Here is a 22,412-nt window from a genome sequence, read left to right as displayed (position 1 = left end):
TGGAGAAGAGACCATGCTCATTGAATGGGAGGTCCTGGATCGAGGTCTGCGTCTGTTGGGAAAGGCAGCAGTGTGAAGGCAGGAGCTCCGCATGAAAACCACCACCGACATGACCACCCTGGCTGCTGAGTCCACTGCGTCCCATGCCATTTGGAGGGAACACCTAGCTGCCACGGTGCCTTCCTCCACGAGGGTGCTGAATTCTTGGGGCAAACCCTGAGGGAGGAACTCCTTGAATTTATGGTGGTGCCGGCGGCGCAGGCAGAGGACTTTGCTCTCTCGGCACTGGAGGAGCTTGGGAAGGCATCGATGCCACCAGGAGTTTCGGTCCCTTACTGCTCCTGGTAATCAGTGGTGGATCCTTTAAGGGGCTAAGGGCCCCGACCGGGGAAGCACGTGTACGTGTCTCCGGTGTGGCCGGGCAGCCTGAACTGGGTCCTTTGCCCGATGTCCTATGGTCCTTCTTGCTCAGTGCTGGGGAGCCATGCTTCTTTTTCTTCTTTTTGGGCACTGGCGATGGGGAGCGGTGCCGGGGGTGCGCTGCACACTGAGGCCGAGATATTAGGCGAGTCTTGGTGGGATGGCTCGGAAGCTGGACGAAGGGCAGCCTCCATGAAGAGAGCCTTCAAATGAATATCCTGCTTTTTCTGAGTCCTGGGTTGAAAACTTTTACGAATACGACACTTGTCCTTCACATTTGATTCCCCTAACCACTTGAGGCAGCTGCTGTGGGGGTCACTTACAGGCATAGGTCTATTACAGTCCACGCAGGGCTAAAACCATGGAGACTGGGGCATGGCCCGCGTGAGGTGAAGTCCCTTCTGGGACTCTAACTTCTAATTACACTTAACAACTACTTAACACTAACAAACTATTTACAAGGCCCTAAGGCTTGAAGTCAGAAGAGACAAAACCGCTAGCCCTTGCTATGCAAGGAAAGACGCTCCAACTAACCACCATGGGTGGTAAGAAGGAATCAAGAAGGTGTAGGGCCAGTGGCGCCTGATATACCAATGCATGAGCGTGGCACTCAAGGGGGTGCCACTGCTGGCCCTATGGATACTGCTAAGGCAAAAATCTCTGATAACCGTGCACATGGGTGTGCACACACCCCTAGAATGGAATCAACATTAGCAAGCACTCGAAGATAGATTTGTTTGCTGTTATTACTATGCTCTTTTTTCCCCTCAAAACCACCAATATTAACCCTTTCCCAATCAAAAAGATAAATCAAAGTTTGCAATAAACAGTGAAGCCAGAGGCTTAGAACCAGCTAGTAGCATTGATTCTAGAATGATCCTAAGAATCTGGGAACACCAGACCTGGAGACAGTAGTCCAGTAGTGGTCACATCAGTGCCAAATACCTCTGAAATATAATCTCCCTATTTTTACTTAGTATTCCTATTTATATAAACAAGGATTAGACCTTTTAGCCATAACATTGCACTGGGAGCTCATGTTCAGCTGATTATTCACCATGACTCCAAGTCTTTTTCAGAGTCACTGCTTCCCAGATAGTTCAGTTGTTAATCTAATAGAGACAGTAAATCAATCCATTTCTCTTCTTTTATTCTGATTTACTACATTTCTTTAGAGGGGAGAATTTTTTGTAGCCATTTATTGGCAGCAGTCATTAACATTCCAAATGGTTATTTATCATTTTAAAAATTCAACAATTCATGATATTTTCCATAATAATCAGACTTCTGAGGGGTGCGATGGAGTGTAGCATGGATGGAAAAAAAAGATGTGTAAACCTGGAGTAACTTGCATGAGTTTCCTAACATCTGAGTAGAAGACATTCATCTGCGGATGAATCAATAACATATGAAGATGGTTTCTTATTCCATGGCATCTCCACCAGCATTATGTTCTGTCTGTCTTATTTGGAAGACTGATGGGTGAAAATAATTTTCACTACTGCTCTCTTATATTTAGATTCACAAAGAAACACTCTTTGTGATGCTGAGTGTCACAAGGCCTAAGCTTTAGGCACCTAGAAAATCACAGGAACTCGGTGTGATTCACAAAGCCTCATTTACGGACTTAGACTCCCTATACAATGTATGGGGAGAGAGAGGCTTCTTAGACTGCAATTGACAAAAGCCAGCATACTAAGCAGGGAGCCACCTAACCTAGCCAATGGGAGATGCCAAAGAGAGGGATGCGTGCTAGGCCCAGCCCCTCTCATGGAGATGGCTGCCTAACTCCAGGCTGCGGGGAATCACCTACCTCTGCTGGCGAGTCTCAGCTGTGAACCTTCTCTGGAGTTAGGCACCCAATGGGTTTTTTGCAAGAAGGCAGGGGGAAGGGGAGGAGAGGACCTCCCTCATAAGTTTTAGATTGCTGTTTCAGGTACACCTCTACCTCAATATAACGCTGTCCTTGGGAGCCAAAAAATCTTACCGCGTTATAGGTGAAACCGCGTTATATCGAACTTGCTTTGATCCATCGGAGTGCGCAGCCCCGCTCCCTTGGAGTGCTGGTTTACTGCGTTATATCCGAATTGGTGTTATATCGGGTGGCGTTATAACGGGGTAGAGGTGTACTTGGGATGTAGAAGCCTCCCAGTTCAAGTCCTCCCACCACATGAGGGGGAGAAGGGATTTAAACAAGGACCAGCTATCTCTCAGATTAGTGCTCTAACCACTGAGCGATGGGATATTCTGATGTGGGGCTCCCTCAGTCTCTCCTGTTGAAGCAGTTCCACTGTGGATAAACCACTGATCTGCCATGGTCAGTTGAAGCAGCTTCAATGCAACCAAAAGAAGAGCCAGACTTTTTATTTGTAACTATGTTTAACTTTGAATCAAAGCGGCCAAATCTATTGCTTTATGACTGAACTGCTGATAAAACAATCTCGAAAGAAGTCTTTACAGGCCTTATAACCAAAGTTGCCCCATACCAAATGTATAGATTAAGGTGATTTTGTCATGCACTGCAGGAGTTCTCACTGGACGATCCAACTGAAGTCAAATTGCACAATTTGTGCAAAGTGCCACCAAATGATCTGGAGCTTCCAACTTCTCCAGTTAACACTACAAGTCAGAAGACTTGCGATAAAATCACACAAATTGGCAACACTGCTTGTAACATGAGATGCTTGGCAAATAACAGATTAACTAGTTCTTGGCTGCCCATCGCAGGCTGGGGCCCAGCGATGGCTGCAATGGAGAATACAAACTGACCTGTGCTGTTATGCCAGATAACCACAAAATTAACTAGACTCCTCCTCTCCTAGGGCCTGATTCTGTACCACTGAAGTCAATAGGAGTCTTGCTATTGACTTAAATGAGAACAAGATCAAAATTTTTATGCCCATTGTGTAACTCATTGTGTAACCCTTAAAAGGATTACAAAACTTACTGCAGAGGAAAATTTCATTTTAAAAAGGGGAAGGAGCATAAGGTTTAAATGATTAACTACAGCTATATGCCAGGATCACTACTGGGTATCACACTCCTCTTCTGTTCCCACCCCGGGATCCCACTTAAGCACTGTATCCATTTGGAACTGCTCAAACTTGCCTTCAATATCCCTCAAAGCTTTGCCTTCACCTATCCCTCTGCTAACCCCTATTCTCTGGCAATAACGCCAGCCTCAATGACTCAATTCATTGAATTCTTCCCATCCCATCCTGATGCATTTTCCATGCAGACCCCTGTGCCTTTAACACTTTTCCCAATCCAGCACTCCAAGCCCCTGCATTCCTTATTGAAGTCACTCTAAAAAGTGACACCTTTTTAGGGTCTCACAAGAATTTATTTTTTCCACCCATTTTGAGTGGTTTTTCGGTATATGAATTCATTTTTAAAGTGTATGCTTTTTCTCTAAGACATTTTTAGCTCTTTTAATTAAACCTATGAGTTGTTCTCCAAATCTCCCATGAACTGAAAATGCAGCAACAAATATTCAAAAATATTCAAAAAATATAAGCAACAATGACATCAATGTGAAAATTGTAGGAATGTGGCTACATATAAATTATTAAGCAACAAAATTCTGAGAACACTTTGAAACAGTATCACCATATTTTTTAATTATTCAAGTATAAACTTTATTAAAATGTATTCACTCTAATCGTGTCACTACAGATTTACCCAAGTGTAACAGAATAGAATTTAGTCCAATATATGTTTAACACCAGGCAATGTTCTGCCACCTGCACTCAAGCTGAGCAGCCCCCTTTCCACAAGAAGACCCACTGAAATTAACATGGGTAGGGTTCTATTCAACTGATTCATAGATTCATAGATTCTAGGACTGGAAGGGACCTCGAGAGGTCATTAAGTCCAGTCCCCTGCCCTCATGGCAGGACCAAATACTGTCTAGACCGTCCTGGATAGACATTAATCTAACCTACTCTTAAATATCTCCAGAGATGGAGATTCCACAACCTCCCTAGGCAATTTATTCCAGTGTTTAACCACCCTGACAGTTAGGAACTTTTTCCTAATGTCCAACCTAAACCTCCCTTGCTGCAGTTTAAGCCCATTGCTTCTTGTTCTATCCTTAGAGGCTAAGGTGAACAAGTTTTCTCCCTCCTCCTCATGACACCCTTTTAGATACCTGAAAACTGCTATCATGTCCCCTCTCAGTCTTCTCTTTTCCAAACTAAACAAACCCAATTCTTTCAGCCTTCCTTCATAGGTCATGTTCTCAAGACCTTTAATCATTCTTGTTGCTCTTCTCTGGACCCTCTCCAATGAGAGTGGAAGGATTAGTTGCCTTCTTTACCAATATGGGGTTATAATGAGCCTTTACGCTCAGCATCATGTAGGGGGGTAGTGCATAGTTGCCCCATCCGCACCCTCCAGGCAGCTTCAGGAAGGGAAAATAATTTACTGCGTCCCTGGGAGGTATCCAGCTTACTTACCAGCTTGCACCTTGCCAACTAATTTGGCCAGCAGGGGGATATGGACAGGTGACACAGCTAAAGTTCTGCCTACTTCCCACCTTCTCTTTCCCCTCCCAACATGCACCTAGTGGAGAGTATTTGAAGAACAAGGGCTGCACTCTGCACTAGACCGGGGCCCAAAATCCAGGTTGGCTTGTCCTGCCTGCCTCCCCTACGTTCACCAGCTTGGCAAAGAGCAGAATCTAGTCTGGATATTAGCATCATCTTTTTTGCTTGTTTGCTTTAATAAAGACTTCTTAATTTGAAGAGAGTGAATGAAAAAAAGTTCCACTAATTGCAAACCTTTCCTGAATTGCAATTTGTATATAGTGACAAACCTTTCATGAATTGCAATAGATTCCTGAATTGCAATTATTCACAGGAGATAGTAATGAACTAGAGTGTCTCCTGCAAAGATTCACAATTCCACTCTACTCTGAAGGCAAGTTCATTAGATTAATCCAGGGTTATTGGCTTGTTATTACATTTATTCTGTAAGCCATTTATAGCACGCTGTCAAAAGTAAAGCTGTAGATACTCTGGGCTACATTTTAAAAACAGTTGAACTCAGTTTTCACATCTAAGAGCCATGATTTGTGTTTTCAAGTAGGTGCATAAATCTAGCAGGTAGTACTTTGTACACCATATATTTTTTGGTGATGGGACATTTTGTATGTTCAGTATAGGCCTAGTCTCCCCCCCAATAAAATCAATGGGACTTTTTCTCACAAGAACAGCATCAGGCCCTGAGTTTGTGCATGCAAAGCTGTGCTTTACAAAAATGAGCAAGAAGGGGATCTCACAAATTTTGATGGCTATTGAGGTACTAGGTTACAAACTCACAGGACAATGAGATGTTGTGACATTTCAAGATGATGGGAAATTGCAAGTGGAAAGCAGAAGCAACAAGGAAAGAGACTGGTCTGAAAGGAGTTCATGATCCCAGGTGGGTCTGCAGCCAGCTAAGCAAATTTATGGGGCCGTATGAAGCTATGTAAGGGTGTGTGCCCAACATCATGCCATACTCCTATACTTGTCAGCGTCTAGACTTGACCACAAATAAGAACAGTATTTGATGTAAAGAGAGGAGTGAGAACTGCACAGACCAAAAAGCTGTAGACTCTTCAAAGTTCAGGGGTGTTGGGGTTTTGGTTCTGGTCTATCTCTAGTTTGATGTATGTAACAAATAATAAAGGTAACATGTCTGAGCCACATCCACAAAATATCTATGAAACACCTTGTCCAATTTTCTGCATTTAAAAATATTTAATTAATTTCACAACAAAAAAGTGACAGTTCTAGCAATGTTTTACGGGAATAAGACCAAGTGATTTTCTCCTGAACTAGAATACCGTGCCAGCAGCAAGTTAAGCTCTGCAAAATCTAACACAGTAAACAAGGTTCCATGGAAGCATACATAGAAGAAATTAGAATCAGCATTCTGAACCACCCCATCAAGTCAAAGCAGTCAGCACAGCTTCTCTATGCTCATCTCAGGCCTCTCAAGTGCACCTCCAACTGGAGTCACATCTCGCACTTGATAGAGGATGTTTGATGTCAGAATGTTACAACAAATGCATTCTGCAGCCCACCCTTTTTCATGGCTCTCAGCCAGCCTCAGAACTCTTTCTGCTTGTCAATCAGTGTCCCACAAAGGTTTTCTTCCTGCCGGTGATCACATCTTGGAGCACCTGCTCCATGCAAATGGTGAGGTGTAAGGGAGAATGCTGAGGACAGCAGTGCTCCCCCTAGGCTTAAGAAACACAAAGCAAATGTACCTCTGCTTCTACTCTTCCAAGGTAGAAAGAGCTGTATTTTCCTGTACTCTGAGTCAGTGGAACTGAACCACTGAGCGTGTGCGATTTTTAACTGAACACATAAAAGATCTGGCAAATACAAACTGATTTGACAATTTTTGAATACCTGTTCTTAGGTAGGGTCTTTATTTAACTATTGTAGGAAGCAGTCTATTTTCTTAGCAAAGTATAAATGAACCACAAACTGTCACCAAGAAAGTATAAAAACTCCCTCCCCTTGCCCCACATTTAGTTACTTAGCTGGCACTGCGTATTGTTAATCATTTGGTTTCTGTATAATCTTGTACAAGGGGGCACAATTACTTTTCTCATTGTTTTGGACATGCTTTTGTTCCATTTTTCATTTACAGTCAGTTATATTGATTCATCCTGTATTTATAATAGTAATAGTACCGCTAATGAACTAATTATTATTAATACTCAGCATTTATACTGCACAGCACTTTGAAAACACCAGGCCATATTCAATGCTGTTATAATTGAGCGAAGTTCAACCACTTATGTCAGTGGTAAATTTAAGCCCATGTACTAATTTATATATGTAAAACAGCTGTATACATTTTTTCAGATTTTTTTTTTAAATGCAGATTATGTGCATATGGAATTCAGCACATGCATGGGCAATTTTTAGTACCTCAGTGCTATGGGAGCCCAGTTAAAGCATGCAATACTCATTTTTAATAGGAGAGGTTGAAATATGTAAGGGAGGAAGATTGTTTGCCCAGGAAATGTATCTGGTCTCTGGAATATGTCAGTGCATCCTGCTATACTAGTTAGATATCAAGTAGGGTGTCGGTTGCTTCCAGACTGATGGTTCTTGACTAGGTTACGCCTGAATGTAGTAAGAGGAGCCACTTGTCACATACTGAAATAATGCTGCCTCTTTAATTGCTCATTCAGCGGGGATGGCATTGGAGTGGTGAGAGACCTTGAAAACTTCAAATTCCATAAATATATTTCAATTCTCTCCATACCCACCAAAGGATTGAAAGAGCAAACATAGGTGAGGGCTCTGTCTCCCCCACACTATGACAGACAGACAGACTGGACCACTATCACTGAGTCAAATATAACTCCCAATTAAGGCTAAATTCTGTCTTCAGGAAACGGGGACGTTTACATAAGAACTGCCACACTGGATCAGACCACTGCTGCATCCGGTCCAGTATCCACCCTCAACCTGTCCAGTGCCAGTTGCTTGTGAAAAGGACGCCATAAGGACATCATGGAATTACCTGCCCCCATGGAAACTCCATTCATTATTTGGTTTATGCCCAAAAGCATGAGGGTTCACATTTTTTATACATTAGATAGGATAAAAAAAAGGTAACTATGGATGTTCTCATTAGACATTTATGATACAGTGGGATTTTGAAAAGCATTTAGCATTGGCCTTACTCTGTCCCCCTTGAAGCAAATTACCGTGGACTTCAAGGGGAGCGGAGTTAGGTCAATGTTAATAGCATCTGAAAAATCACACCCCTAATTTTTATTTGAAATCTGCTAGAGCTCAATGATATTCTGTGGCAGGGACCTCCACAGGCTTGTCATGTGCTATGTTAATAAAGTATTTCCTTTTATTAGTTTTCCATTTGTTGCTATTCAATTTCATTATGTTATGGGAAAGGGTATACAAAAGTGCCTGATAATCCTCTGCTCACCATTCATTATATCATATACTTCGATTCTGACCCATTTTCTTTAGCTCTTCTCTAAATCAAGCAGCCCATATCTTTTCAGTTTCTGCTCCTATGAAAGTCTTTCCATGCTTCTCATCATTTTCATCAGCTCTCTCTTATCCACTTCTATTTCTGCTGTATATTTTTATGAAAAGGTGATCAGAAACGAACACAGTATTCAAGGTAAGGGAACATTATCAGTTTATGTAACAGCATTATAATATTTTCTATCCCATTCTTTACACATCATAATTCTGTGGGTTTTTTTTTTGATTGATGGTGCACACTGAGCAGATTTTTATCATTGAGCTGTAAACAGTGATGTCTCCTTTTCTCTAAGTGGTTATAGTTAAAATTTACAACACAACATTGTGTATGAGCAATTTGAGTTTTCTGTTCCAATCTACATTAGCTTGCATTACTTAACAGTGATTTTCATCTGCCACTGTTCAACCCAACTGCCTGGCTTTATTAACTCCCGCTGGAGTACAATGGACTAACCTGACTAATTTTGTGTCATCTGCAAATTTGAACCATACTGGTCACTCCCTTTTCCAGGTTATTAGTAAACACATTAAACAACAGCTGTCTTAAGTGCAGGATCCCAGACCACCCCACTGTTAACCTTTTGCTATGATGAAAATCGACCATTTATTCCTAGTCTGTTTTTTGTTTCTGAGCCAAATTCTCACTGTGACACAACTTTACGTTTCTTACCCCAAACCTCTTTTCGTACCCTCCACTTGTGAAGGATTTTGTCTAAAGGACTTTGAAAATACAAGTATTTGCAGGTTATATTACAAGTTTTGTAATTACAGTATATTTCCAACTCTCACATAGATTTGTCAAGGTGCCACTGCCCTGGGCCAAACTCCTCTCTCCATTACTCCTGTGAAACACAGAGCAGAAGTTGGCCCATGACTTCAATGAATGTTGGATGCTAGTATCTCAGAGCAGAATATTCTCAGATAGAATGGCAATGAACACGGTATAAAGGCTATATAAAAGCTAGATATTGTTATTTTCAATTATTAAAACCTAGACAGATATTAGATAAGATTTTGCCCAGTTACTATTTGGATTTGAAAGTGATATCATTATATAGCTGTCCTTAAAAAGGAATTTGCAGGTTATAAACAAATAATCTTTTAATAAGATTAAAACAAATATAATACCTTTCATTTTCCTTTAGCAGCTCACCTCCCTTCTTCCAGGAGCAAATTGCCTTAGGGGAAGCTTTTGGCTTGCACTCGAAATTTACTGTGCTGCCTATCTGAACCTGAATCAGTTTCTTCATTGGGTTCTTGGAGAAATCTGGAGCAGAAGCTAAAACAGAGAGAATGTTAACAGTGAAATAAAACTGGTTGACATTATATTAATGATGCTAGTACTGAGCATTTATATGGCACTTCTCAGCTTCCAAGTGTATTTACAAACATTAATTAAGTAAGGTAGTTAATTCAAACAGTACTCCTGTAAGGGAAATATTATTTCTCCTTTTTTCAGCTTGAGGTACTGGGACACAAAAGTTAAGGTCTTGATTCTGCAAAGCACTTAAGCACATGCTGAGGTTTAAGCGTGGGTTTAAGGTCGCACTGACTTAACCATATGTTTAAATCCCAGTCAAGTCCTACTGAAGTTGGTCGTCTTTAAGCACGTGCATAACTTTATACGCTCAAGAGCTTTGATGAATCTGGCCTGAAGGGATTCTCCCACGAGCACTTGGACTCAGCACCAGGACCTGTATTAGAACTCAGAGAATTTCCTGACTCCTCGTCTTGTGTCAGATCACTAGTCTGGGCCTCAGGATTATGAAACCGCTTGGACTAAAAGTATATTCTGTATTAATTAACAGTTCAATAAATGGGCATGACAGAGAACAATGCTAACGGAACTTTGAATGGAAATCCAGTTTTTAGGAAACCGAGGCCAGGTTAATGGTTCAGTGACTGATTCTGAACCTTATCATTGGAAGGGAACTAGTTTGTTTTACATAGGCCTCATTCTAATTAATTTTCCAAATCACTCTCCCTCGCCTTAAAAGTAAAAAGCATGAAAGCATTTGAATTCACATGACACTTTGCAAGTTCAAAGTTTCATTCTAGTAAGTGATTGTCATTTGTTTTTAAAATGAGCACACATCACCTGAACCATAAAATGACAGGCCCTTATCCCGACGATCAAGGAAAGTAGCACATACAAGTAGCACATATTGCTTTGAAATGACATTTCTCTCCTGGGAATAGTGGAGTCAGGATGCAGAAGGTCAGTGCTACCGACTAATGTGCTGAGCCAATGTAGCTTCCAGATTGTGTGATTAGTTTTAATCTTTGGGATTACATCCAAGCCTTTGTCTCTGCTCTCCCCCTAATTAATAATTTATCTCTGTGTCCTCGGGTTAAAGCAGTGAATGATTGGGCTGTAAATATGGTGGCTATTTCCAGCAAATCCTTTAGGACCAGGTGGGTAAACTCCTCAAAACTGTGGATAAGAAGTCATCTGCTGTAATAAAAATGTTTATTTTGTTGAAAGCATCTGAGTGGTTTAAAAATTTGAGATCATGTGCATGTTACTAGCTGCAGCAGTAATGGCAAAAAGTTATCTTCCCCCACCCCCCGTAGAAAGGAAAATTAATCTTACCTACAACCCTGAGCTCTGCACTGGAATATATCACTCCATGTTTGTTTTCAGCTATGCACTGGTATATGCCAGAATCTGTCAGATTTAGATTTGTTATTATAAGTGTACCACCTTCAGTTTGGATCCTTCCCTGGATATTAAGAAAAACACTTAGTTTTACAGGAAATAAATAAAAGAGATGGAATTCATCGATGTGCAGAGAGTTTGCGTAAGTCCCATTACGAGGTCCTAAGCGGGATTTATGTAGGGGATATGCTCTCTGAACAGGGGTGAACTCCATACTTTGGGAATGATGCAATGATGGCTTTAATGATACAAATAGAGCTTTATGGTGCCATCTAAGGAGAAAAAGGCCTGAATCAGACACCAAATCCTCCCCACACTAAGGAAATCCAGGTATGGATCTTAACTTTGTCACTTGTGATTCTGACTAGCAAAGTGCCCTACTGCCAACGGCAAGTACTCAGAAATTATGAGTTAGGCCTACCAAATCATAGTGGTTGGGATTTTTTACAAAAATAAATAATTTTAGGCTCTTTTTTATTAGCCTGAGTCCTAAAGGCCTGAGATTTTCTCTATAATCATGAGGATTAGAAACTCTAAAAAGCTGAGATTCTCACCCAATCACTTGCCTCCAAGAGCTGGGCTTTAAGAAACGGACCAAATATCATGGGGCTTATGATAAAATTGTGTGAGTTGGCATCACTGAAAGTCTGTAATCACTTGCTCTAACTTCATCAATTGACAATAATTTGGAATCCATGAAGTACCTGTGTGATTCCCTGGAAACCCTGAAATATCATACAGAGGTGCCTCAAACTGGACTACAGGATCAAATATGTGTCACTGACAATGGCACTTCACATTAGCAAGTGAAAACTATAATAATATTCTTTGATAAGGCCAACTGGAATACTACGCATAAATTGTCATGGAACAAGTTTATCTAAATGTTCTATAACTGTCAAGGATATGAATGTCCCTGCCCAGTAAAACCAGCTCTTTCAAAAATGTGCATGAGTTGGGGTACAAAGACAAAAAAATGAAGGAGATTCTCTAACTGCTGCTGATGTGGGAAAATGCTGTTTCAAAACCTCTTGAAAGGAGGAGCAGGAAATAAAATCAGTCCCAAATGCCTCCTAAGGAGTGAGGGGAACAGCGTCTGGGGAGCCTCTAACTGACAAAAGAGACTTTGTGTAAGAAAGCAGATTACCCCATAGAAATATTTGCCAAATACAGTAAAATGATGGTTTCCCCTGACTATTGAAGGTGTTTGCAGTATAACACGTTCCCCATCCTAGTGGTGCAAATACTGTATTATTATTTTCTAGCAGTTAAGGTGTAAGTATATCATAAGTCATTTTTAAGGCTTTTCTGGACTGTTGGGTTGCCAGGTGTCCAGTTTTCGACCAAAAAGCCCAGTCAAAAAGGGAAACTGGCAGTGTCCGTCCGGTCAGCAGTGCTGAATGGACACTGAAAGTCCAGTTCCTCACAGTAATTGGCCTCCGACACTGCGGGACGGAAAGAGCCACAGCTGCTGCTGGAGGAGCACTCAGCAACGGCTCCGGTGGAGAGAAGTACCAGTGTATTCCCTGTCCTGCCCCACTCACCTCTCCACCTCCAGAGCGTGGCTCCCCTTCCTCCACCCTGCCTCACCCACCTCCCCACCCCCAGAGCATGGCTACCCCTCCCCCACCCTGCCCCAGTCTCCTCCTGCACCCCTGGAGTGTGGCTCTCCCTCTCGTGCCCTGCCCCAGTCACTCTCCCTGCCCCCAGAGCACGGCTCTCCTTCCCCATCTTGCCTGAGTTACTCACCCCTGGAGCCTACCTCTCTCTCCAACGTCCTGCCCCAGTCACCCCTCCAACCCTAGAGCCCTGCTCAGCTGGCAGGGGGAGGGCGGTGGAGAGAGGTGGAACAAGGGGTGGGGCCTTGGGGAAAGGCGGAGCGGGGGGGAGGGAGGTTCCGGCGCTCAGTGTCCAGTTTTTATGAATTAGAAAGTTGGGCACCCTACTGGACTGGTTAGTTCCATGGACCTCAAAGAACTCTTAGCACTTAATATGTAGGGATCTTAATTTCATATGACTTTACTTAAAAAAAGTCAAACAGAGAAAAAAAACACTTTACCTCTAATGCTAGAGTGTTTCCATCCTTTGTCCATCTGTAGGATGGTTTGGGCTTCCCACTTGCCCTACATTCCCAGTATAAACTGTCCTCCACTGCAGCTTCAATATCTTTTATAATCTGGACCCAGTGAGGTTTTGCTACATAAGAAATACAAAACAAGAAAGCCCAAACAAATTGCAAATTACTGTTCAGTGTGAGAACAAAAGGGTTAATTTAGAAAGAGTGGATTAGGCTCCTAGGTGGATCAGCTGGTGCTCAAAGATTCTCCATGGTTCTGACCTGGGTTGCTTACTGAAAGAAATATGACTCGATGTCCTTTTAAAATAAATTTGATTAAAGCTGATAAATATATCACTAAGGCTAAATATATCACCAAGTACTAAAATATTACTACACTAATTACGTGTGAAACAATACAGTAAGAAATTGAGGTCAAAATAAGTGTAAATAGACAAATCAGCACCAATATTGGAATTCAATAATCAGATTAGTTAAATCATGAAATTAATACATACTTAAACCAGAACATCTAAAGAAGGTGGCACTCCGTTTATTTCTAAACTCCAAGTGAAGGATTTTTCCTATAGCAGGGTAATCAAAACATACCTGGGTGAATATTTTAATACAGAAATCAAATTATTGTTTACATGTAAATCACAACATCAAAAGCCAATTGAAACTTTCTTCTCAGATTTCACTATTTTGTATGAGGAACAACCCATTTCCTCCTCACTAAGACAAATGCAGACTTTAATCAAACTTTAAAAGTTTCACAGCTGTCACTTAACATTGTATGCTGACAATTTAATTTCCCTGGATGCTTTTACAGAACTAGGAACACATAAATGCAATGATTTTCACGCAAAATTTTAGAGCTACTTAAACGTAGATTATTCTTTCACACACCCCCATGTGGTCTTTATGGGTAAGGTTACACACACATTCATGCACGTAACCACACATTCACACCCTGAAATAATAAAAAGCTGGGAGGTCCCTCAATTAATGAAAACAAAAGACAAAAACAGAAAATGGATAAACAAGATATGTAAGATACAAAGGGCCCTGAACTCTCCAGTTCTCATAGTCGTTCCACTCACGTGAAGCAGGAGCCGTAACTGCAGTCAAGCACCAGACGATGACATTGCTGTCAATGCTATATGCTTGCAAGCTTCTTTAGATACAGGGAGACAAGTCATGGGTACGTAGCCTGTTGACATCATGATTTTCTTCCTCAGAGTTGATCAGTCTCAGAGTACGGAAACGTTTAGCTTCCTGAGCTGGCTTGCTGACCCAAAATGCAAGGCCTGCCACTTTTACCTTCATCTTTATGGTTGATCATTCTAGCTTGTTTCACCTTACAGCACCTCATTTGGGGCTCTCAGGCAGGCATTGTGACCTGGATACAGGCAGCATGGTCCAACTATACTGTCGTGAACAAGCTTTGGACTGAATATCAGTTTGGAAAATCTTGCAATGCGAACCTCAAAAATAACAAGAACTGGAAAAACACAAGGCATAAGAACGGCCATACTGGGTCAGAGTAGAGGTCCATCTAGCCCAGTATCTTGTCTTCTGACAGTGGGCAGTGCCAGGTGCCCCAGAGGGCATGAACAGAACAGGTAATCATTAAGTGATCCATCCCCTCTTGCCCATTTCCAGCTTCTGGCAAACAGAGGCTGGGAACACCATCCCTGTCCATCCTGGCTAATAGTCGTTGATGGACCGATCCTCCATGAACTTATCTAATTCTTTTTTGAACCCTGTTATAGTCTTTGCCTTCACAACATCATCTGGCAAGGAGTTCCACAGGTTGACTTTGCGTCATGTGAAGAAGTACTTCCTTCTGTTTGTTTTAAATCTTCTGCCTATTAATTTAAAACCTGCTGCTTATTAAAGGCAAGTTGTGAGGAAATTACCCTACCCTAACCCCCTGGGGTAAACGGCCGTGGGTGACATATGGCACGCCACCCAGAAGGTGGCCTTAAGGAGGACCATAAAAATAACCAACTATCTAACAAAAGAAAGGAACCATTCACACTATGTCCTTTTCAGCATTTCTTGAAATAAATTTAGATATCACATGACAGCTGTCACCCCTTTCCTTTGCAAACAAGGGAAATGGGGAATTGGCAGTTACAAGCTAACTGGGTAAAAGGTAATAATAACCTGGCCCTTTAGTAGCTCTCCACTGAAAAGCAGAAAGTTACTTGACAGGTTATTAATATGAATTCCATTTGAAACAGAAATAAGTAAAGTTTGTACTAAGTCTGTATTCTCATATATGTTATTTCTCTCACCACAGACAAACCCTGACCTTTGCATCCGCAGAAACCAGACGCAAGGTTGTGTAACATTTTGTTAAAATAAGACTGTCATGGCTCAGAACCATAACTTTCTTGATTTTATGGATTTTCTGCAATTGCTATTTTTGTGAAAAAACAAGGATGTCTGGAATTTGGTTCTCCTTATTATAATGTTCTGCCAGAACCTGAGTTTACAAAATTGATCCCTTATGTACTTGTCCAGTCTAGCTTTGACTGACTGCTAACAGGAAGGGGAGAAGTAATTTACCATTGGAAGATGGGTATTAGTGATAAATCAAAAGTACTTTCATTTTTAATTTCTTAATGTACTCCCTCTTATTGGGTGAAAGCTGCATTTTAAAAAGTAAAGTACCTCACACTTTCTTCTGAGCATTTTACATAGAAAATATAAACAGTCACTATTCCCTTGTTGACTTAGACCCCTAGAGAACCCAGCATTACTGCAGTCCGCAGTATAAAATAATGATGGGTGAATATGAAACGTTCAGACAAACATCCGCACCAGAAATGCTATGAAAAAAACATAGCTCAAGACAGACACATCTTTCCACATTCAGACAATACCAGGTTGTGGGTAAACGAAGAATAAAAGTTACAGAAAATTTTTTTGAATGTTGAAAAAAGATTTGGGGTAAAGTTTTTGAAAATGCTGAATGACCTAGAAGCCTAAGGCCCATTTTCAAAAATGATTTGGGAGCCCAAATGAGCACCTCACAAACATTAAATATTTATCCTCACAACTCCTTGGCAAGGTAGGGAAATATCCACATTTTATAGATGGGGTTCTGAGTACAGCTGGCTGGAAAATGGAAATCCATTCCTATGAAATATTTCAAGCTTTTGAAAAAAAAAATCATCTTAAACTGATATGAAACATCAGCAATTGCAAAATTTTTCACAGGAAGGATTTTCTAAAATAATTCCCTTTTGAGAGAAACAAAACGGGATGCTTTGGTCTGGCTGCCTTTTGCCTCTCTGTCCCCAGAGCTGCGGGAAGGCCGAGAGGTTAGGATGCTCAGCCTCTGCAGCCTTCTGGGAAAGGTTTTGTCAGTTTTATTTGTAGAAAAATAAAAGTGACACAAGCCTCCCAGGTGGGAAGCTATCACTTACATTTTCCCAATAGAAACATCAAAATTTTTAGTTAAAACTGAAATGTTCTCACAAAAAAATAATAATTAAGTTTTGCAAAAAGGGCCCTTTGGGTTGGAAAAATCATTCTAATGAAAACATTTCAACTTGCTCCAGTACTGAGGCAGAAAGGGCCTAATGAATTCCTGTTGAGATGGTGACTACAGTGAAGTTACATCAGGGATGAGAAATTAATGACTTGCCTTTGGTCACATGGGCACTCTCCGGGACAGCTGAGAACTGAAACCAGACCTCCTGATTCTCAGGCCAGTGCCTTAGTCACAGGACCATTAGTCTGCCATTTGGATGAAGATTTCGGTGGGTTTTCTTTTTATACAAACCAGTTTACCAATTTTTGTAATGTAATATACCTCCAGGTCTATATTCCTCCAAAGATGATGTTGTCACAGTGTATTACATTGGACTCATTACAATAATTAATTAAAATAATACAGTATAATGTTATGCTAATAGGTACTAATATCACACTGGTTATAGGTCACTGATGTATAAGCACATGGGATGAAACTCTCATGTAAAGAGTTAAAATTAACCACGCAGTACACATCTGGCAGTCATTAAGGGGATTATGTAGTTTAAACCACTCTCTTCTGTCCCATCCTCTGTGAAATCTTTCTGAGGTTCCTTTGTTTTGCAGACTAGCTGTGCAAACAAGAGTTAATGACCAGACCATCTTTTAGGACTATGTGATGCTAGGTGAGCCACCTTGAAGTAAGGAGTTCCCCAGGTTAAAAGCCCAAGGGCTGAGACAGGAACAGTGAGTGGTCCTTTTAAGCAATGAGAATCCAAGGGAGAACTGCTACTGGGAACAGAGAAACTGCAGATCTTGTTTCTGCCCTACCTCAGCAGATACCGTTCTATTGACAAACCTCTTGTACCCTAAGAAATGCACTTTCAATTGTCCTCTTTATCGAGGTATCCCTGAAATATAACACAGGCTCATCTCTGCGTCACGCAAACTTATTATCTTACTATCATCAAATTTATTTACATCACAAAAGCTAAATTATTAAACCGAAGTTACAAAAAGAGCCACCATTTATGCTAAAGCTTCTTGCACTATCATTCTGGAGTGTTTGTCCCATGTGTGTCAAGGGGGATGAAAGCCCGAGCATAGATGTCTGCATGGTTCTTGCACTTTGCATACCTAAATATTTATGTAAAACAGGCAACAGTAGTTGCATTATTGATGGATCCATAGATGTGCAATATTTCACATCTGCTATATACCCTCATTTGAAAGCATTCCTACAAAGTAGGTTTAAAGTAGCCCACTAGCTATAAAATTCATCATTTCCTGTATTCCCGAGAAAGGGAAAGTTCTGTCTTATCTGTAAATGTTCATTCTGGGACACTCCACATCAGTTTTCACAGTGGCTTGCTGTCTGTCTCCACAGCTATTGGGAGCAAGCCAGACCTTTACTCTGAGTCTCAGCTCAGGACGACCCCCTCAAGGAAGAACTCTCAGATGTACATATTGCTGGCATATGATGGCGTATATTACATTGGTGGACGTGCAGGTGAATGAACGGTTCAGCAATATGCCAGCAATGCCCCTCTGCTATGTACATCGGCCAAACTGGACAGTCTCTACGGAAAAGGATAAATGGACACAAATCAGATATTAGGAATGGCAATATACAAAAACCTGTAGGAGAACACTTCAACCTCCCTGGCCACACAATAGCAGATCTTAAAGTGGCCATCCTACAGCAAACTTCAGGACCAGACTTCAAAGAGAAACTGCTGAGCTTCAGTTCATCTGCAAATTTGACACCATCAGCTCAGGATTAAACAAAGACTGTGAATGGCTTGCCAACTACAGAACCAGTTTCTCCTCCCTTGGTTTTCACACCTCTACTGCTAGAACAGGGCCTCATCCTCCCTGATTGATCTAACCTCGTTATCTCTAGCTTGCTTCTTGCTTGCTTATATATACACCTGCCCCTGGAAATTTCCACTACTTGCATCCGAAGAAGTGGGTATTCACCCACGAAAGCTCATGCTGCAAAACGTCTGTTAGTCTATAAGGTGCCACAGGATTCTTCTCAAAGAGAAGTTTTTCTTAGATGATAAATAAGTTTTTCTTAGATGATAACTCAGATGGGGAATTTTGTGAGGGCTATAATTGGCCCATCCATTTGTTTGCTCATACTTGCTCCAAGGGCTTTCAGTTTTGGCTGCTGGGCCATGTATAACATGATGAGAAGTTTATCATCTGAATGGAGGGATGAAATGGCATCTGAGAATACTTGTATATCAGTTACAAGACTACAAGGGAAGTATTCTGTATTGAAAACACTTCTTGTTGTAGCAAAAGCTAAAGTATCTCTGGTTGACTCTCCCTGATCATATCTTCAATAGATCTCCAAGAAGTTTATTTTCATTTTCTGAAATCTTGGGAAGATAATGTAATGCTGGATTTCCACCTGGAATACTGGTCTTGTTAGGAGATCTGAAATCTAAAATGGGCTACATCACTTTGTTTTCTCTTTGGTACCACAAAATCTTGTGACCTTACCAAAATATCTGTCTCTCTACAGAACTGGTTCTATCATTTCATTATGCAGGAGAAACTATTGCCCCCTACATCTTTTGATGCTATGAAGGACTGGTTGATAGTGCTGTTTTATTTTAATTAAATTCTGGGAATGGATAAACTTGTTAACAAGTTCTATTTTATATCCTCCCCTGATTATGTCAAACATCCATTTTCTGTGGTAGTTCACATCCAGATGAGGGCCCACCGTGAAACTCCACTCATAAAGGGAAATGTGCCCAGACTTAGAAAAATCAATTGGATGGTTTTCTAGACAATCCCAGCCTTAGTCTTCCAACTCTCATGACAGCAATGGCCTCCTCCTAACATGTAATGCCCCTGCTGGAACCTCAAGAAGCAGTAGCTTCATAAGGAACATTTCCCAAGATAAGGTAGTTTGAAGATTCTCCCCTGGGACAAAGGGAGGGCTTATTCCCCTTGTCTAAAACCTCATGAAAACTCTGTGACAAAGGGAGCCATGGAGCCAATGCAGAGAATTGTAGGGAGTTCTTCCTGAAGGAGATCTTAAGACCAGGCTCTGAGCAAAGATCTGGTCTGTCCCCAGTTGCCATAGAGATGGGGAACTCCTTACTGGGAAGACATGTAGGGAACTGAGAACTGGGGTGAAAAACTCAACTGTACTGGCCTATGTTTTCTGCTGACCCAGTAGTCAGGAAATACATTAGCAGAAAAATTAGTTACAACAGTTCAACCAAAATTACCACTTTATGACATTCAGCAAAAATGGAAAATTTCTTCTCTGCTTTTCTAGATAACAGGGCAATATCTTTCCAAATCTCAGGCTATGACTCTCAAGCTACTTTACCATCATGTTGATGGAAGTGATGAGCTTATCTGTATATACAAAATTAAATGATTAAGCATTAATTTGCCCTTTGGGGGGGGGGGCAAAATAAGTGAGTTTTGGAGTTTTGAGGTGCCCCATCCTCTTTAACCAAAAGCACACCTCAAAAAAACAAACTGCCTTCAATACCTCCAGCAATCAGACTTATTTTTTTTAATTTTTAATAACTGGGAAGATTTAGTACATACAAAGATTAACAATCTGTCTCAGTAGCAAAGCAATTAAATCATTAGATAACGTTGATGATTAAGTTTCAAGTTGATCAAGCTCAGCAACTCGTCAATGTTAATTTGTTTATTTATATTTTTGTAATTAATGTTGTGAAGAAATCTCTATGAACAAGACAGATTGAGGTTATCTGACAAAAGCGCTAATATTTTAGAGTATATATAATTCGATTGCTCTAGCAATGCTCTATTTTCAAAGATACTGCAATCTCAATGTAGTTTTATTATTACATTACTGCAGACCCAGAGCACCAGCAGCTTATACACCAACAATTTATAAGGGGGTTAACTGTCTCTTGGGCTATACACCCTCATAAGTGTAGAAATCCTCCTTTCACCTTACACTCACCAGACCTTGGGTCCAGGTGAGCAGAAATAGGGGGGTTGATGTTCACCCACTGCTCTCCTAGGTGAGTGATTAGGGAATGGACAGAGCGTTGGTTTTGCTGCAAACGTGCTGGCCAGCACAATAGTAATGTATTGCTATTACAGACCAGCAGAAAAATGACTAACCTAAGGAGCAAGAAAGGAAAGGGGAAGGAATTGTGTCCCTCCATTAAGCTCTTTGCCTCAATAATAGTTGAATCAGTTGAGTTTTGCAGGGTCATTCTGTGTGTAAAAATGCATTTCCTTTGATCATTTTAAAATGTGTTGGCTACTAATTTTATTTTGTGACTTTGTTTGCATGAAGAAATGGAGTAAATAGGAGTTCACAGACATCTATACTTATTTTAGGTACTTTTATCTTGTCACCTCTTATTTATCTCTAATCTACATAAAGGTAATCTTTTTCACCTGTCCTCATTTGGAAGCGTCTCTGTTTTCAAACATCTTCACTGAGTTTCCTCTATCTTTTATGGGATGGGGGTGATCGTAATGGAGCACAATACTGAAGGTGAGGGCAATCTATGTCATGACGATATGATAAATTAGAGCAATATCTGACCCAGGTTTTCAATTTTTAAAAGACAAGGACTGTAGTGTGGAGAAATCAGGTATTAAACATGATAGAACTGTGGAAAGAAAAGTAAGTTGTTAACTTGACATTGGATCATCCCCTAATAAACTTCTTCAGGAGAGAAATAATTAAGAGGATTAATAAGATCTTAGTGACATTATGAAAGAGTCAAGAATATTTGTTTTAGATATCTATCTTAATTAACAACTTCAGAAAAGTGTTGAAAGTAGCAGTACTGAACTAGAATAATAACACCTGCTCCATTATTTATACAGTACCACTGGTGTGTGTGGGATTTTTAACAAGCACAAGGAAATACGCTCAAACCTCCAATATAGTATTTACAGATAAAATAGGCCTAGACTCAGAAAAACACTTAGAATATACTTAACTTTAAGCCCCAATCCAACCTTATTCAGCAAAGTACTTAAGCATGTGATTAACTTCAAACTTGTCCTAAATCCGATTTGTCAATGAGAATTAAGCACATGCTTAAAGTCAAACACAAGACTAAGTGCTTTGCTGAATGAGGGCCATAATTAGTAAAAACATCAAACTTCTTGATGAGAAAAGGGGGCAGGATAGTGTGGTGACTGTGTGAGAGGAAGATATACCCCCCTCTCCTTGGTGAATCATATTAGATTCTTCATTAGTTATGTGCATATTTCACCACATACGAGTAACAGAAGCATCTCAGGCTCATAAAACCTTTAAACACCAGCCAACCTGCACTAGTATTACCACCATGCATTATAATTGTCTCTCACCAGAGTTGGTGCTTTCTAGCAGATGTCTGATCTTTTCTGAATCATTAATATATTGCATTAGTTTCACTAAATTTCTCACCCTGTGCTTCTCAGAATAACTTATTCAGGAACTCCAAAATAATTGACACGGGAGTTTACTGGATGATTAAATTGCATATACTTTAAGCTTACATTTCTTTACCAGAAAGGTTTCTGAGCTGTGACATCACAGTCAGTGACAAGTAAATATTAGAGTCACATGAAGATAGAATCTTCAGTTACAGAACAGTTTTAATCTACAAACAATCCCCCAGCTGCCAAAAGAAAAAAGTTATATAAATACACTTTCCTTAATATAGACTGGTTGGTTTGCAACTTATGTCAACAGAGAAAGTATCAAAGTAGAAGGACCAGGTAAGACTATTTGATTTTGTGATATGGA

At 40.6% G+C, this 22,412-nt stretch overlaps 1 protein-coding gene across 1 annotated transcript in view; it reads right to left on the bottom strand.

Moving 5' to 3' along the window:
* The window catches only part of CNTN3 (contactin 3), a 225,926-nt gene that overhangs the window by 35,930 nt on the left and 167,584 nt on the right, over positions 1-22,412 (bottom strand). Inside the window, exons 7-9 of the mRNA XM_039482772.1 lie at positions 13,160-13,296; positions 11,035-11,164; positions 9,570-9,720 (exon numbers count right to left, since the gene is read on the bottom strand). Coding sequence (XP_039338706.1) covers positions 9,570-9,720; positions 11,035-11,164; positions 13,160-13,296 — 418 coding nt within the window. The remainder of the gene's footprint in view (positions 1-9,569; positions 9,721-11,034; positions 11,165-13,159; positions 13,297-22,412) is intronic.

This window comes from Mauremys reevesii, linkage group 7 (assembly GCF_016161935.1).
Source record: "Mauremys reevesii isolate NIE-2019 linkage group 7, ASM1616193v1, whole genome shotgun sequence".
NCBI lineage: Eukaryota > Metazoa > Chordata > Testudines > Geoemydidae > Mauremys > Mauremys reevesii.
Note: the sequence above shows the minus strand (reverse complement) of the source record. Positions and strands in the feature narration are given on the sequence as shown.